Consider the following 16,605-nt stretch of genomic DNA (forward strand, 5'->3'; position numbering starts at 1 on the left):
GATGGTCTTGAGCAAATAGCTGATTCATTGAGGTTTATCAGTATTGTTGGTATTGGTCAACTGGTTCTTTCCTGTATTTCCTAGACAGATTTTAGTCTTGGCCATTTCATTTGGCTGGTCCTATTCCAGTTTCCTGTGCAAAAAGTGGTGTTGATGGTACAGTTTTATAAGCTGACAGAATTCTGCAGAAGTTGATCTTCTGGTACTTATGGCAATTTGACTTTTTCCCAGAATAGGATTTTTTCTTTTTTTCTTAATTTTTTTTTGTAAAATAATTATAAACAACAGATAACTAAATAGGTGTGGTTTTGTTTTTCTTTATAAGACTTTGGTACTTTATATTTCCTAAAAGACTGAAATATAATTGCAAAAAAAAAATACTGTAGCAATTAACTCTGTAAGTAATCCATAAATAACTACTACTTTTGAGAGGAAAATCAATATTTTATTGGATTACTTAGGAGCCATGTCTCTTTCTGCATGTGCAGACTTGGACAAAGTCATTACTAAACATCTCAGATCCTTCTAGCACAAGGAATGTGCACCTTGATACATTTGATAGAATACAGCTGAAGGAGAACTCTAAATATCAACACTCTTAGGGGCGAGCGAGCCTGAAAGTTTTAAAAGGCAAAATTAAGCCATAAATATCCAATGAAAGGACTGCTGAGAAGATAAAAGTTTGCTTTTAGTTTAAGCTGGAAATTCTGTGAAGTGTCGGAATAGTGCATAACTTCATGCAGCTACATTGCCTCAGTGAAGTCATTAACAGGGAGCTGCTGTTTTCTGTATTGATCTCCTGAAGCTGACGGATTTTTTCTAAGGTTTTACTTTTTATTTTGCATGTATGTATAACTTCCTACTCTATTGCACTATCAAATTATAGTAACAGCCTTTTTTTGTTGTCACCTCATAGATTTAAAAAAAAATAATCCCATTTTATATAAACAAAACAAATTTCTTATGGAAACTTTTTGTTAAAAAAAAATTAAGCTTCTATAATTAGATGGGTAGACTTGTCTTGAATATGAACAGGAATATTTCACCTACCAATGGTGAAATGTCATTACTTTTCCTGTTTACTGTAGTAATTTACTGTAGTTTTTCAATAAATTTTAACAAACATATGATGATCCTGCAGTGTCCTTTCTCCATGTATTTTATCTTGTACAAAAAATTTCATTAGATGAAGTCCCCCAAAGGCCGATTCTGTGTGTATTGTGCAGAAGAAGATATACTTTTCAAAATATAAATACAGTGCTTTGCAAAATCTGTTTTTTTGAGGATATCCCTGAGTTCCTGCTACATGCATAAGGTGATAATTATCTGAAATTAGCTACTAAAGAATAAAGTTGAGAATATTAATTAATTAGTTCATTTAAATTAAGGAAAGATATGACCTCTAGCAGCTACATGGAGGTACTGTACACTTAAAAATTTATTCCAAAATAGCTGAGAAACAAAAACCTTACGACATAAGTAATGGTTACCTGTTTTGTTTCTGCTCTAAAGTTGATCACGGTACTTGAGATGCATTTTTAATTTTTTCATACTATTCTAACAGAAACCCAATAGTTATGTCATTCTGCAGTTGTTAGGCCACAAAGGGTTGAGCAACAGCATTGAGCAGAAATCACTTACTTTGGAGGCAGGTAGGAGGTCCAGCACACAAGTGATGCAATATTTAAATAACATGGAGGTATCCAAAGGAACTAATTGAGAGCGTGCGTTAGATTCCCTTAGCTGGTGATGCTGGTGCCACTCTGAGAACGGTCATTGTATGAGTAGAGAGTTTTCCCTGCTTTCTGTCTCATGCAGCCTGAGGGTGGTCAGTACCACAGCTCTCACCTCCTTGAAGAGGGTCCTTATCCTGTGAGAGAGGCTGGCTAAAGACTGGCCTCGTGCTTCCTGCTGAAGCTGGGCCACCAGCTGTGCCAAATATAAAGCAAGTCATGGGACTAGAAGAAAAATGAGCAGGATCCTGTACGTTGGGGGCTAATTCTGTCCTGCTAAAGCTAAATGTATGTGTGATAGAGTGAGGGAGAACATGTCACAACCATCTACTCATGGCCTTACTTGTATCATTGATCCTTATGGGCCCCTTCCAACTTGAGTCTATGATTCTATTCTATGATTCTATGTCTGGTCTGTAGATGAAGCTTAAAGCAGAATGCATGCCAGGAGGCTAAAAAGGCCATGGTGAAATTATCATTTTTCAAAGTATGTAGAATTGTAGGCAGTTACGCAAAACCATAATGCTATAGAAAGCTATTTTAAGAAGCTTTAAGCATAAGGAGTAAGGAGATGACCGTAATCTCCCATGCCACGATGGAGTGTCCCAACTCCCTGTGGCTGTGAGCCAGGGGTGAGCCTTCCCAAGGGTTCGATAAGTAGGAAGTGACTCAAGTTCATGAAAAAGAAAAAGGGTAGTCAGAGCTCTGAGCTGTGTGTGTGGTTAGGGTTTGTATAATTAGAAAGTACACATGATTTGGTTTATTACTGTCATGAATCAGCCTTTCACATTAGCCTGATTAGCTTGAATAAGTCAGCATGATCTGTTCAGAACTAGGGACTCTTTTGTCTCGAATATGGCAGCGTTTCTGGCTAGTGCTCCATCCCATAAAGTTTTTATTTTCTAAAAATATTTTCATTCATAAGAGAAAATGCTAGTCTTGGTGTTAAAAATGGCAACATGTCATGCTGTTTATCTGGATGAGATTAGCTGTGTATGCCAGCTTGAAGTATGTATTTTGATGCATGATTAATACTAAGGCTGATATTATGAAAAGTTGCTAAATTGGTGGGTAGGATCAGTAGAATTTTTTTTTTTTGTTTTGGTTTGGTTTTATCATTAAGTAAATGCATTACTCTCCATATAACTGTCAAATCAAGGCAAAAGGCAAAATACTGTGAAATTATTTGCTAAAACTTCTCTTGTAGAGAGAGAGAATCCTTTATGCTTAGAAAAAATTGTGTGCAGAAATCCAGTATGGTTTTGTTTCTTTTTTTGGTTTCTCTTTATCTGCCTGCTGCAGTCTAGGAGTGGATGTGGAGACGGCATCACAGCTCTGGGGGTGCTTCATGCTTCAGCATTTCCCCATCAGAATGACAGGGCTTTTAACCCTTTTGGGATCACACTAAGAAACATACACAGCAATCTGATATTTCAAAAGTTTTACTGGATAGAGAGAAAATGGAACTGGGAGGAAAAAGCACTGCGTAATATAGCTTTGTATCCCTTTCATGCCGCATCAGAAACAACGCCCTCAAGCCTAATTATACAGGGGCAAAGGACAAAGAAAACAAATGACTGGCATTTCTTGAAAAAAGATTGGTTCTTTCTGGTCAGAGAGCTCCTCAGCTTTTCTGCCTCTGCCTTCTCCACATGCTTCATGTGTTTTGCCAGATATTTTCTCAAGACAAAAAGACAACCCGATTTCAGGTTGTCTTCCAGGGAGCAGTGCAGTGAGAAAGAGAAGACGTTTTAATCCTGATGGATATGTGCTTTCTGGGTTTTACCAAGTACCGTCATTCACCAGGAAACAATTGGGCTATTCCATGTTTTATGTGAACTCTTTGGAAAAAGCAGAATTCCGACTTCGGTTTGCTTCTTAAATCCAGAGAGAACAAAGCCAAAAAGTAAGCGAACGCCCACACATGCACTGAGACAGTAGCCCCCCCAGCTCCACGCATGCAGAGATATTTTGTCATTAGGGATATGGGAATATAGTAATAATAATATAATAATAAAATATAATACTATATCCTAGGAATAGCTTTTCGTTACAGTTGTAAACTGCTTTGAAGTAACAAATCTCACTGACTGGAAACCAAAACTGATGCAGCTACTCATGACCAGTTTCTGTGCTCTCCTGTAACAGGACTGACTCTGCAAGGGAAGAGGATCTGGTAGTTGCTAGAGGAAAATCTATAGTTTTGAGAATGGAAGGAGAATTGAATGTAAAAGTTTTAACATCTGCCATCAAAGGAGCCACAACGTATACTGGTTTCAACTGTGTGCCTGGGAATTTACCTTGTAAATGATTGAATTGAAAAAGTATTTCTATTCATGTATACACACACAAAAATACCTTATATTTTTTATAGTGTATTTTTTATTTTATATTATAGTCATACCTTTATATGTGCAGAGTGTATATGTATGCCTTTTAAAATAGAAATTTCTTCATTATTTTCACAGCAAACCCAAGGAACCAATGTTCAGTGCAGGTAGGAACTTTTAAAATTTTTAAGCAGATAACATCTGTGACAACATAATAGATTTTTTTTTTTTTTCCCTTGTGGATGTCTAGAAACTGGTATTGGGACTCTAAACATGATATTACAGGCTGCTGATGACATATTTTTAAAAAGTTCATCAGTTTGCTCTAGTTTTTATTGGCCCAGTAGGTTTATTTTACAGTTAGGATTCTTTGTAAGAAGACAAGGAAGAAAAAGGCCATATCTTCTTACCCTATATACGTCTTCCCTATCAAAACAGTATTAAGGTTTTGTTAATTAAAGCATATGCCAAGTTCCAGCTATGATGCTATCATGTTAGTCATAAAAGAGAGCCCTCAACTACTGTTAAAGAATGCCATATCTGTCCCAATGCCTTTGCCCCAGTGTCAACTTACAAATAAAAATAGTGTTTTGGAAGTCTGTCTGTAATTTGAAAATCACTTTAATTTTTTCCTACCTATGTATCATCCCAGCAAAAAGATTTCAAAGGTGAAATAGTAGTTATAAATGAAAGCAGAGTTTGTCCTTGTCATTAGACAGTTACAAACTTCTGAACAATCTCGATAAAGATATGAAGCCGCATAGTATATACAACAGTTATTTTTGTTCTGAAAAAACAAAGACAATTAAACGAAAACCTGTCTTTTAACATAACAAGGAAGGAAAAAAATCCTATTGTTTTATCAGATGTATTATTTTTGTGTATAATTCTGTAACAGTAATTGTACATTAAGCTAAAATAGTAGAAAATCTTTTGTGTACTGCACTGATTGATCAGCATCCAACAAAGCTTTCGAGCCATGCTACAAGTTCAGTATAATTGATTTTGAACTCAGTAATATATAAAACTAAGTAAGCACTGAAGTCTCTTTTGACCATACAATCACGGTTCATGTCCCTTTCATGAAAAAGAAAACTTCTGATTTGCGCAGAATATCCTTCTCTTGCATAACATTTCTCCTTCCATTGCGCTGTGTAAGCAAAGGTATTTGGAATAATTTTTCTCCTGACACTTTCCCCATAGATAAAGATCAGTAATTAAACAGATATGACACTACTTTTACCCCTCTCACCTGGACAAAATTCCTACTGAAATTGATGATTTTTTTTCTAAGAAAATGCTGGGGTTTTTACTTACTTTGAGCATCTAGTTGCGTAATGGAGCATAAGCTAGTTAGTATTTTAATGACAGAAGAACTAAACAGAGCCCCTAGCTGGAGGAAAAAGGTTTTGACTGTAATTGTCCAATGTATAGCATGGAGTATGGCTCAGTATTTTGTCAAGTAGCAGGTTAGCCTCCAGCAGAACACAGCTGGGCAGGCAGTAGAGCAGGTATTTAGTGAGTTTATTGTATTCAAACACATCTTTATCTAGCCCTTCTGTCTCTGTCTCTGTAATCACAAGGGAAGCGCCGTGTGACACACTGCAAAGGTAGGCTTCACTTCCAAAACCTCATAGCTCTCGAAGCAAAACGGTACTGGTGAGATAAAAGCTCAATGGATAAACAGCTATTTTCTAACTTGTGTGCATTTTGCAATGTTAAAACTTTCCTAGTTCTTTTGAATGAAACAAAAATATTATACCATCTATTATACAGTCTACTGAATTATAACCCTCGGGTGCACTTTAATAATAACCACGGGTTATAATTTAGATCCCTGTGGACTTTTTCAGAAGAATTTGAATTAGAAAAAAAATATGTTGAGAGAGCTATATGGCAACATGTGGATGTTCACTGTGTTTGAAATGGTGTTCTGCACTTTTGCTGAAATTCATATAGAATTTGCCCCTTTGTTGGCTGTTTCGCTGTTAGCCTAACATGGTTATAGGAGCCTTGGTTTTCCCCTTGCTTTTTCTTACTGAGTAGACTGTAGATTCTTCTGAATGTCAAATAAGCAGACCTAGGCCCCCAACTAATTTCTCGGTGCTTTTTGCTCAATGTCATAAAGCAGAGTTATATTTGGTAAACATACCATATTGTTTTCTAAAGCTGTAGCTAAACTATAGTGTAAATATGCACATTTTTGACGCATGTTTATATCTGTGATAGAATCACAGATTTGTCTTGCTTTTTAGAGATAGATAAATCCTAACAGTTTTTCCCACTAATCAGCCTCTTTCAGCTTTGCAACAAATCTAAAATTTCACAATGCAAAGAAAGTCTTTTGGAGAGTTTCTGCCTCTGTGTATTCTTTGTACAATTTTATGCCTGTAATCAGTAGTGGTCTCCTTTGCAGATCCTACTGGCATTCACGTGCTTTCTTATTGCAGTTCAGTTGACTGTTCATTTTTGCAGTGATTTTCAATAACAATTTCAAATTTACAAAATTGCAGATGTAAAAGATACATTTGTCTTAAAGTTTCACCATTGGTCTGTCTTTGTAGTTTGATGATTGTCTGTCTTTACATCTATATCTTCACGTTTAGAACTTTGCTGTCTTTAAAAACTTAGCTAAGAAAAGTACAAAGAAAGGGATGTAGATTACTTAGATAAAATATTTCAATTAGTAACAAAAATGAGTACAGGTGGAATTAATATTACCAAAAGTTAGGAACAAATACCCAATATGTATTTCTGTACCTGACCTAGTCAGCCTAAGTTCTTCTTTACAGTGAGTAGAAAGAAAGAGGCATTCTGAAGGCATAACTTGTATACTTGCTATAATATACTTGCTATAATTTACTATCCTTGCTTTTGGACATTTGCTTTAAAATGTGATGAATTTGCCCAAAAGTACCTGTTTCTCCCTATTTACTCTAAAAAGGAGTTTTGAGTGACTAGATCAAATACTTCTACTGTAAATGGCTAAATGCAAGTTTTATGAGTCCCGTAAATTTCAGGTGAGAAAAACAGTTCAATTAATTAAACTTCTGTTCATTCCCAGCCTTTGATAGGCACAGTCAGTGGTTGTCACTGCTGAAAATCTATTGACTTCCAGTGCACCAGTATCAGTATTATTGGCATGTGTTTCAAGCTCATTAAATAGATGCTGCATGTGCATACAAATAGTGCTGGAATGCTCTGCTATTTAATGCTCTAGCCTCTATAGTTTATTTTCCAATACGGATCTATTGGAGTAAGTTTTTAAAAACAGTTCCAATATTCTAGCATTTTAACAGGCATCTTAAGCTCCACCCATCTGTCACTATTATTTTACCATTATTATTGCTTCTTTTTATCATTCAGTTTTCTTTTGTTTTCATTATGTGTATGACTTCTGTAAATGAAGCTGGAGAGCCCTAGCTGTAACTTTACTGTGACAGATCAGGTAGATCTCTTTCCCAAATGAATTAGTCTAAAGGCAAAACACACATATATTTAGGTAATACAGCATAGCTATGATGTTTATTTGTTCAACCAGTAATTTTTAGTCATTTAGTCAGGATTTGTAGCATATGCGTATTTCCAATTAAAATAAAGCCTTAGTTTTCAAATTAAAAAAATAATGGTATAGTTGTAATGATACTTAACAATTCATAGCATAATTTTAACAATCCTAAAGTGTATAATTTTTTTTTCATTTACATGATTTTGTTACTTCTGCCCTTCCGTTTCCTCTGTGCCCACGATTATTCTGTCTAGTAACTCTACAGATGTCACTGACTCCAAAACTGCTTGATTCGCATGAGAACAAGGCTGAACCCCTTGATCTGCCGATGGAGCAGCAAGAGCCAGCACGTTCTGAATGTGGACAAACTTCACCAGAAGTTCACAGGACACCCACTTTGGCCTTGCCAGTTCCCAAAAGTCCTAGTCAGACCTTCATGGCATTTCCCAGATCTCCTAGTTTTATAAGCCCCATGAAGTCCCCAAGTCAGTACTTCCAGATCTGTTATTAATCCCTGCTTCTCTTCCCCAAAAATATTTCTTACCAGTTCAACACAGTATTTTTAGTATTTTCTTCTAGAAATGTTTACTTCTGTCAGCCAGTTCAGTTTTTGTAGCTTCTCTCCTGTATGTCATTTTCCTTTCTTTTAATGTGCTGTCAATGCTGTCATTCCTTTTTCAATGTTTAGTAATTCTTAAAGCGCATATCTTTTTCTGCATGTACATCAGCATGATTCCTTATACTAATTGTTTGTGTTCCTTATTTCGAATGTATCTCTAACACTGTATCAAGTGTAAAGCGTATCTTTAGACTGAGATGCAAAGAATGCAACTGAGTGTTGGAAAATACTTTAGATGCTGATGGTCCACTGTAAATATTGATTAAAAAATAAAATTAATTTTAAGTGGCATTTCTGCATTAATTGTAATCTTTGATGTTTTCCCATTTATTTTTAATATTTTAAAACTGTAATATTGTAATGTTTTTCACCAAAAAAAGTTTCGCTTTCACTCCTTTCAGTTTTGTAGTTCTTCATGACATTGTTTAGTTCTAATTCTGCTGCTCAAAATATTTAGAGGAAAAAGGGACTTTGTATGTTTAAAACAAAAATCTGCTTAGTGATTATGACTTAAGAAAAAAACCAAAACCAAACCTGCTTGATTTCTAAGTTTGAGATTGCATGTCGTTCTGTAATTGTAACGCACCAAACTGTTTAGTGGGAAGGGATGGAGGAGCACTGGAGTTCTCCACTGATGGTGTTTTTGTGTAACGCTAAACGTTTCTGACCTTTTGTAGAGGAAGGATACGTAAAAATGTTTCTTCGTGGACGTCCTGTTACCATGTACATGCCCAAAGAGCAAGTGGAATCTTACAATTTGGAAGCAAAAGTAGAACTACCAGCCAAGAGACTTAAACTGGAATGGGTGTATCCTTTCTGTGCTAGAGGACTACTGGAAAGCAATCACTTCTTAGTGATTTGTTTTAAATCATTTTTTGAGCTGAAGTATAGCGAAATTAGAGATCTTTGTTCATAGGGTTTGTTTCATTAGTGAAGCGACGCTCCATTGATATAGATGTTAATTTCTTGAGGCTGCTGTTCTGCACCTTGTGAAGTACAGGGTGGCAGCTTAAGACAGATTTTGCTTAAATGTTGCCTGAAGGTTAAGTCCGAAGGATGCTAATTAGCTAGAGATTAAACTACGCATATTGTAAGAATGTAGTGAGCTGTGATTATTAATTATAGTATGCATAAAAGAAGCTCAGGGTTTTTTGCTGATTCTCAGAAGTTGTTTATCATTTTAAACTGTGTTTAATGTGCGCCATTGTCCTTTAGAGGATGCTATAATCAACTTCAGTATTTGAAAAAGACCTGAATTGAATAGCTCTTTGTAACTGACAGGTGCTTAGCAATAAAATTCATAAGATATTGTATATAAAATAATGTTTGAACTTAAACTGTGTTCAAGAACCATAAATAGTGAACAACCAGAATTTTCCACTGACTTCTGTGAGCGGGCATAATTAGAGAATTCTAACTTGAAAGAGATCAGTGTTCCATTACATACAGAAATTTTCATATTTCGCTTTTAAATATAATGAGAAAATATTCTTTATTGAAAAAAGAAATGACATTTCACTTTTGTATAACCTTAGTATATTTAATAGATGATTCAAGATAAAATATAAACACAACAAGATCTGAGTCTATTTGTAATATCCACTATCTTTAGAGAGATGAAGTCTTCATAAGGTTTTCTATTTTAAGAAGACAACTTTTTCTTTGGGTCCCAAACAGTGCAAGTAGGAAGTTGCTTTGTCTTCATAAAATAGAAGACAGGCTGCATATAGTCTTTTTCAAAGTTGTATAAATAGAACTGCATGTGGTTTCAGAATGCACACAGAGACTTTCCAAAAGTCCCATTGTATTCACAAGAGATTAATGACAGATTTAGTAACCATTCTTATTATTCCTATTGCAGCTGAGCCTGTGGGTTCTACCTCACTCTGCTGGAACTGCATAGATAATGCATACCAAAATAACTGAAAATGAGTTAAAAAACAAAAACAAAAAAATCCACAGAATTCATAAAACAGCTGAGATTAGAGTGATAAATGCTGCTTGCAGCATTTTACTGTTTAATTGTTGTACAGGCTCTCACCATATATCACAACAGAATTGAACGATGTCTTTTTACACTTGTAAGGGGCCTAAGGATGATACAGGAGAAAGTGTTTGGATGCTGAAACAACAAAACATGCAACCACAAAGCAAAATTGCTTGTCATTAGCAGTGTGTAGGTGGAAGCTGAAGTTAATATTTCAGACTATTATAAGAAATGATAATTAGAGTAGGTCATGATTTCAGTCTCGTTATTTCTCACTTATGCTTACTTAAATGGCTGAGTATTTGCCAGATGGAGTATTATTTTTAGTTTGAATATCCATATGTCCTTCCAGGTGTGTGTCTGTATACCAAGCAGAATCCTATATATAAAGGTTGTCTATGAATAGAAACGGTATGAATTAATAAAAACGGTCTAGCTAACTGAATGGTTACTGAGGAGGAAACATATTTTTCCAAAAATACCGTGCTAATTTATTTTTCAGATTTTAATTTTTTTGCTGTTAAACCCAATCATCGTATCCATACTGAAAAGTCACACCAATGACTGGGTATACACAAGGCTTAAAAAAACAAACCAACCAACCAACCAAACAAAAAAATCCACACCAACAAAAAATAAAATAAAAAAAAAAAAAACCCCAAACCAAAACCGACCCTGAGCCCAATTTGCCGACTTTAATGCTGGGGAGAAAAGCTGGGGACAGGAGCTTAAAATAATTTAAGGAGAAAGACAAAGATAGCAGAAACCCAAGAAATATTGCAGGGGTTCATTCCAGTGAAGCTGGAGGAGCTGAGCTGTTTGCTTGGAGTGTGGCAGGAGCGGAGTAGGAGAAGAAAACGTCTTTGTAGTGGACAAATCAGCCTGGCTGTGGGATTACAGCCAGAAATGCTTCATAATGCAAGGAGAGGGATAGAGAAACCAGATAGCAGAGGTGAAATGGACAAATGGAAAGGGCAAAGCAGACTATGAGGAGAAACAGAAAGAGGAAAAAAAAAAAACAAACCTGATGCGTGTAGATTTCAGGGTGTACCTGAACCATAAAGGGGTTTTATATTTATGTTAGCAGTTATCTGGGTAAGCTGAAAAAGGTTCAGACCATACCAGATTTATTCAGATGTGACGAAACAGAAAATGCTGAGTGATGAAGTGTGAGGGAGGGCTGGAGCAGAGGTGGTAAAGCCCCCCCACACACACACACACTGGGGACATCAGGGTGGGAGCTGTGGTCTGCACGGATCCGTTTGAGACCGGCTCCTTTGGCAAGTGGGAGGTTTGAAACAAAGGCCGCAGGCCAAATGAAAAGAAAAGGTCAAGATAACATTCCCTGAAGTGCCAACTCACCAAATCCAAGTTGAAGCCACCGAATCCGAGTGTGGGAAACCGTGAGGAGAAGGAGAGGTCAACCCCAGGAGTTTACATCTGAGAAAAAAGGCTGATAGAAAGAAACGGAGTGTTTGACAACAGCAATCATGCTGAGGGTTGAATGCGGCATTGTTCCTCACAGGAAGAATCGTAAAGAAAGGAGATTTTCCCTAAAGAATGCAATCTTTCCCATTTAATAGCTATTTTTATGCACAGAGATTTGTTCCTTATGAATGTCTGTGTAACGTTTTTACTTAACTTTTTTAAAAGGTTCAATTCCTTATGCTAAATTTAACTGCTAGTTCATGATAAACTATTATATATTGTTGAACTAGGGAAATTTTATGTTGGCCTCAGTTGGTAATGGTATCTGGCCTTACAGAGAAAAATAATTTTTAACAAATAAAGCATTGTCCTGCAATCTAGAGGAGGAACTCTAACCTTTACAGACAGATTCAAAATTCATAGTAAATGCTTTCGAATTTGATGATATTGGTTGTTTTCATGTCTTCAAATTTAAATATCTCAAACTTGAAGGAATTTTGGCTGAAATATTTCAGTTTGGGAGTCCAAAGTTGTATTTTTGAATGCACTTTTTGATGCTTGGCTACTTCTGTTGCATTTATGAGAAAAAAAAAATCAGCAAGCTGTTACTTAAATTCCTATTTTAGAAGTAAAAGGACTATAGTCCTTCTTGGATAATGTTAATATTGAGTATTTTAGTTTGACTGGGTTATCATTGACTCAGAGAATAGTGCACAAGTATCTTTTTAATATTGTATAATTGGGATTTCAGTACCTCTCCATATATTTATCACAGCCAGTTTCTCCATATTGACTGAATTAGAATGTACTTCTGTTTTGCCAAGATTCTGCTAATGCTGTTTCTCTCTGTTCCCATAAAAAAAGGAAAGCCAAAATAGTTGTAGTCCCTAATGACTCTTCAGAAGAATAAAACTACATAATTTGGTTGAATTAACATTCAGCGTAAATGAGATTATTTCTGGATTAATTCCAGTTATTTCATTGGATTAATTTTAGATTACTGTTGATATGACTAGCATCAGAATCTGGGCCTCTGCCTTTTAAATACTACAAAAATAAATTGGAACGGATGACGTAACCCTTTTACGGTCTCATATCCATCTGGCTGGTAATGCCCAGAATAATGAAATCAATCAACCTGCACACAGGGTAATGCAATCAATCCTAATGTAATGCAGGGAGATGTACTGGATGACTTATTAGCGTTTCCATCAAGTCTAAATTTTTATTTTAATTAGTCAAGCAGTGTAAATAGTAAATACACTTGGGAAAAAATTAATATTGCCTTTGTTTAGTCTGGCATTTAGCAAATTCCAGAGGATGCTAAAGGGGTAGTTTTTCTACAAATTCCAGTCATCTTTACCATGTATTTTCTGTAGGACATACAGATTTTCAATAACTCACAGTCTGTGAAGCACTTTAGCTCTCCACAGTAGTAAGGGAGGGAGTTCTGAAGGATGCCAAGTGACAAAGCTGTGCTCAAGCCAAGAGATGATGATTTCAGGAAATATAGGGGCAGAAAAGCTATTTTGTTTTTCCTCATTTGTAACACTCTTAATCGGTAGATAATGTTATTGCAGCTTGACCAACATGCTAGCTATGGATATAGGGGTCGGGACTGTCGCAGTAATCTCTATCTTCTTCCAACGGGCGAAACTGTATATTTCATCGCATCTGTAGTTGTGTTATTCAATGTTGAAGAGCAACTTCAGAGACATTACACCGGTCATAATGATGATGTGAAGTGGTAAGTCACCTAATCCTTCTTTTTTCTTCATAAAACAGTATATGGGAGGTGATGTTTTGTTCTTTTAATGTATTTTTGAAAATTCAAGTGATTTAACTTCTAGGTCCTGCATAAATTGGGTCCTTATGCCTGATGATGCATTTGCACAATCAAATAAAGGTCTGACTGTAGTCATGGTGAGGATGTCAAATGTCTGTTATAGCTCTATGTAGTCAGCACACGAAGCAACTGGTGTCAGGATGTGGTGGCACAGACCTAAGGATATCTAAATATGTCCCTAACAGGGCCTGAGTTTCCTTGTGAAACCTGCCTTGAAGTCTGTGCTGCCGTATGTGCTGTGCCACCTCGTTTGGATGTGTCTATATGCAATTGCTCTGTTGATGTTCTCCAAGTTCCTGCTCGATTCTCTAAGCTGCTAACAATTCCTCCTTGTATTTACTTGAGAAAATTTATTTTCCATAATTAATATACTTTTAACATTGAGAATACGGAAAAATAGAAATCTGACTTAATCTATAGATCTACTAATTTTTGTTGCTGTTTTTAGGATGATTTAAAATTAACAACTTCTTTAGACTCTTCTCCTTCCCCTTTTTAAGTAGGATGGAATTATTCATCTTCACCTGGGTCCGTAGGCTCAATCTAACCAACAAAACAGTTTTAATCTCATCTGCGGTCTTCCTGGTATCTTCAGGCATATCTACGTCATGGCAGATATCCTGTAGGCTAGTCCTGAGCAGCTTGGTTTGTCTGCTGCCGTGCAGGCACGCCAGCTCAGGCTTCAAAGTGATTTAGCTGTGTTCAAGCTTAGGGGATACTAGGTGTCACGAAATACCAGTATCATTAAATTTACATCTAAATAAACATATGGTTTATCTTGAGGGTATCTGTCTGCTTGCTGAGTGTAGCTGAAAAAGAGCACCCAGATTATCTGATGGGCCCTAATGTATGAAACGAGTCTGACGTCCCTTCTTTAGATTAAGTATTATGAAACACCTGTTGCCCTTGAAAGCCCAAAATAGGCCTGATAACCAAATCTGGTTGCATTTTGAGCATGTTTCATAAAATTGAGTTATTTGTATAATCTTGTTTTTTTACAAGGAGATTTTTAACTTGGACTTGTTCCATCTCATTCCTTTCTTTCAAATGTTCTGACTCTAGATATTTCAAAGCTTTCAGGTTTCTTAGAAAGAGGATACTTTTCTGCATTGTAAAGATGAATGAATTATTGCCATAGTTCGTTTTGCAGGGCAATTTGCCTCTACAAGTGTATGCAAAGCAGCTGCAGTGAAAAAAGAATTAAGAGAGGATTTAGGGCAGAAGTAGACTGTACTCCAGGATTTAATACAAAGTTTAGGTTGTTTCATTTCTTGGAGACATTAGTTAATGTTCATTAAGGTTTCAAAAATCTCAGTTTTAATTTTCGAAATCACACCATTCAATTCCAGTTTTCTGTATCATAATTCTTGCTTACTAAAGGACTTTGTTAACCTTTTGAAAAATATTAGGGAGAAGTTGGTATCTCTTATAGAGACTATAAGAGTCACTGAATATCTGGTCAGTGCAGTCTGAAGAGCGGTGTTGGAGTGGATGCACAAACATTTGCTCTGGAGGATTGTTGCTAGACAGCATTGACTGTACTGACCAGGTCTCTACAACCTCCCATTAGAGCTATCTGAAGTTAGATAACTAGTGCAAATTGTAAACTCCTTATAGACTGCAATCACTTTAAATCTAGGTGAGATGAATCCCGACAAGTTAGACAGAGGCTTGTTTGATACAGTATTAGGGCATATTAGGGCATAAGCAAATAACTACCTTGTTCACAAGGGAATATTTTTTCTAATAAAAGAGCGCGAGAATTATTTTTTCAGTTCTGGTTTTATATTTTTTAAATGTTTACGTGTATGCTGTGTGTTTCATATGACTAAAATAAGGCTATTTATTACAGGCTTAAGTAAAAGTTTAATGAAATAGGTAATAAATGGCTTCAAGTTTGGCCTCTCTTTCTTTTCTTTAGCCTGGCTGTCCATCCTGATAGGATCACTATAGCAACAGGTCAAGTTGCAGGGACATCCAAGGATGGAAAAGTGAGTGACCCTTTTGCTGACATACAATTGATTGTATTCCACAAGAATATGCTATCCAGAAGATACATGCTATATTCTTTCCATGTTGCAGTTAAATTGGCCTTAAATTGGCCTTACATTTCAGGACTGAAGAGAAGCAAACTTAATTTAGAGTTCCTATGGCATAATATCAAAGTTACCCAGTTCCATTATCAAGATTGGTCAGTGGTTTCCCATTACTTACCCAGACTGGTTGACCAGAAGGTAAATTTGGAGCTGGTCTCCAAAAGAGACGTGGAAGGATGAGGAGACCTGAGAGAGCAGAGGGATGTGGGGAAAGGGAGGAGAAGCAGCGGAGATTAACTTTTACACTATACCACTTCATTTCTGACCACAACTACCAAATAAGAATGGCTTTGGGTTATTTGCTGAAAAAAAAAAAAAATTACTCTTGCCATCATCTAGGCAAGAATATTTTTCTCTCTATTGTTACCTGTTTTATCGTAAAGCTTAGCTGTAGGCTAGGAATTTATTTGAACGGAGTAAGATGAACGTGGCTCCAAAGAGCTAAGACAAGTGAGAAAGAATGGGTACAAGCAGAGGCAAGAAAAGCATGAGGAGAAAGTTACTCAGCAGAGTGTGCAGCTGATGTCACAGCCAGACTTTTTGGTGGATGTCAAAGAAGAAATTTAGGATAAAAATAAATTATCCATATGATAACTACTTTAAGTAAATGAAATCCCAGTTATGCAATACAGGTTTATGTAAAGATGACCTAGTTGAGTAACATAAACTATTAATTTTTATTGTGTGTTGGAGAAATTTGTGGTATTTATTTTCATAAATCATAAATACAATTACTTGCCAATGTATTTGGGAAATAAAATCTAAAGGTTTGATGTTTGAGGGGAATGCAGTATATAAGTAAGCTTATATAAAGCCATTTATATAACTGAGGTGCTGGGGTAGCCTAGATTATTTTTTTTAATATATTGTTTATGCTAAAAGGCAATTTCACTATTTATGAGCAAGAAAGACTGATGTCTGCTGCTTTTTTCCCCCTGATATTGTAATAAAGCATGTTTGTTTCATTTAAAAGGGAAGGGGCGAGGGGGGGAAAGGAAGTAAAACACGGCATTTGTTGTTTTCCTGCAAAGGTTGATGATCCTGTGTTAAACTCCTGT

General features: G+C 36.1%; 1 protein-coding gene across 7 annotated transcripts in view; it reads left to right on the plus strand.

Moving 5' to 3' along the window:
• The window catches only part of EML1 (EMAP like 1), a 131,779-nt gene that overhangs the window by 90,736 nt on the left and 24,438 nt on the right, over positions 1-16,605 (plus strand). For 4 of the 7 annotated variants that reach the window (XM_054198292.1, XM_054198290.1, XM_054198289.1 and 1 more), the window contains 5 exons: positions 4,202-4,230; positions 5,647-5,673; positions 8,868-8,997; positions 13,203-13,352; positions 15,373-15,442. In XM_054198292.1, the coding sequence (XP_054054267.1) occupies positions 4,202-4,230; positions 5,647-5,673; positions 8,868-8,997; positions 13,203-13,352; positions 15,373-15,442 (406 nt within the window). The remainder of the gene's footprint in view (positions 1-4,201; positions 4,231-5,646; positions 5,674-8,867; positions 8,998-13,202; positions 13,353-15,372; positions 15,443-16,605) is intronic. The other 3 variants (XM_054198287.1, XM_054198291.1, XM_054198294.1) reach the window with 1 other exon arrangement.

The sequence above is a fragment of the Rissa tridactyla genome, chromosome 4, assembly GCF_028500815.1.
Source record: "Rissa tridactyla isolate bRisTri1 chromosome 4, bRisTri1.patW.cur.20221130, whole genome shotgun sequence".
NCBI lineage: Eukaryota > Metazoa > Chordata > Aves > Charadriiformes > Laridae > Rissa > Rissa tridactyla.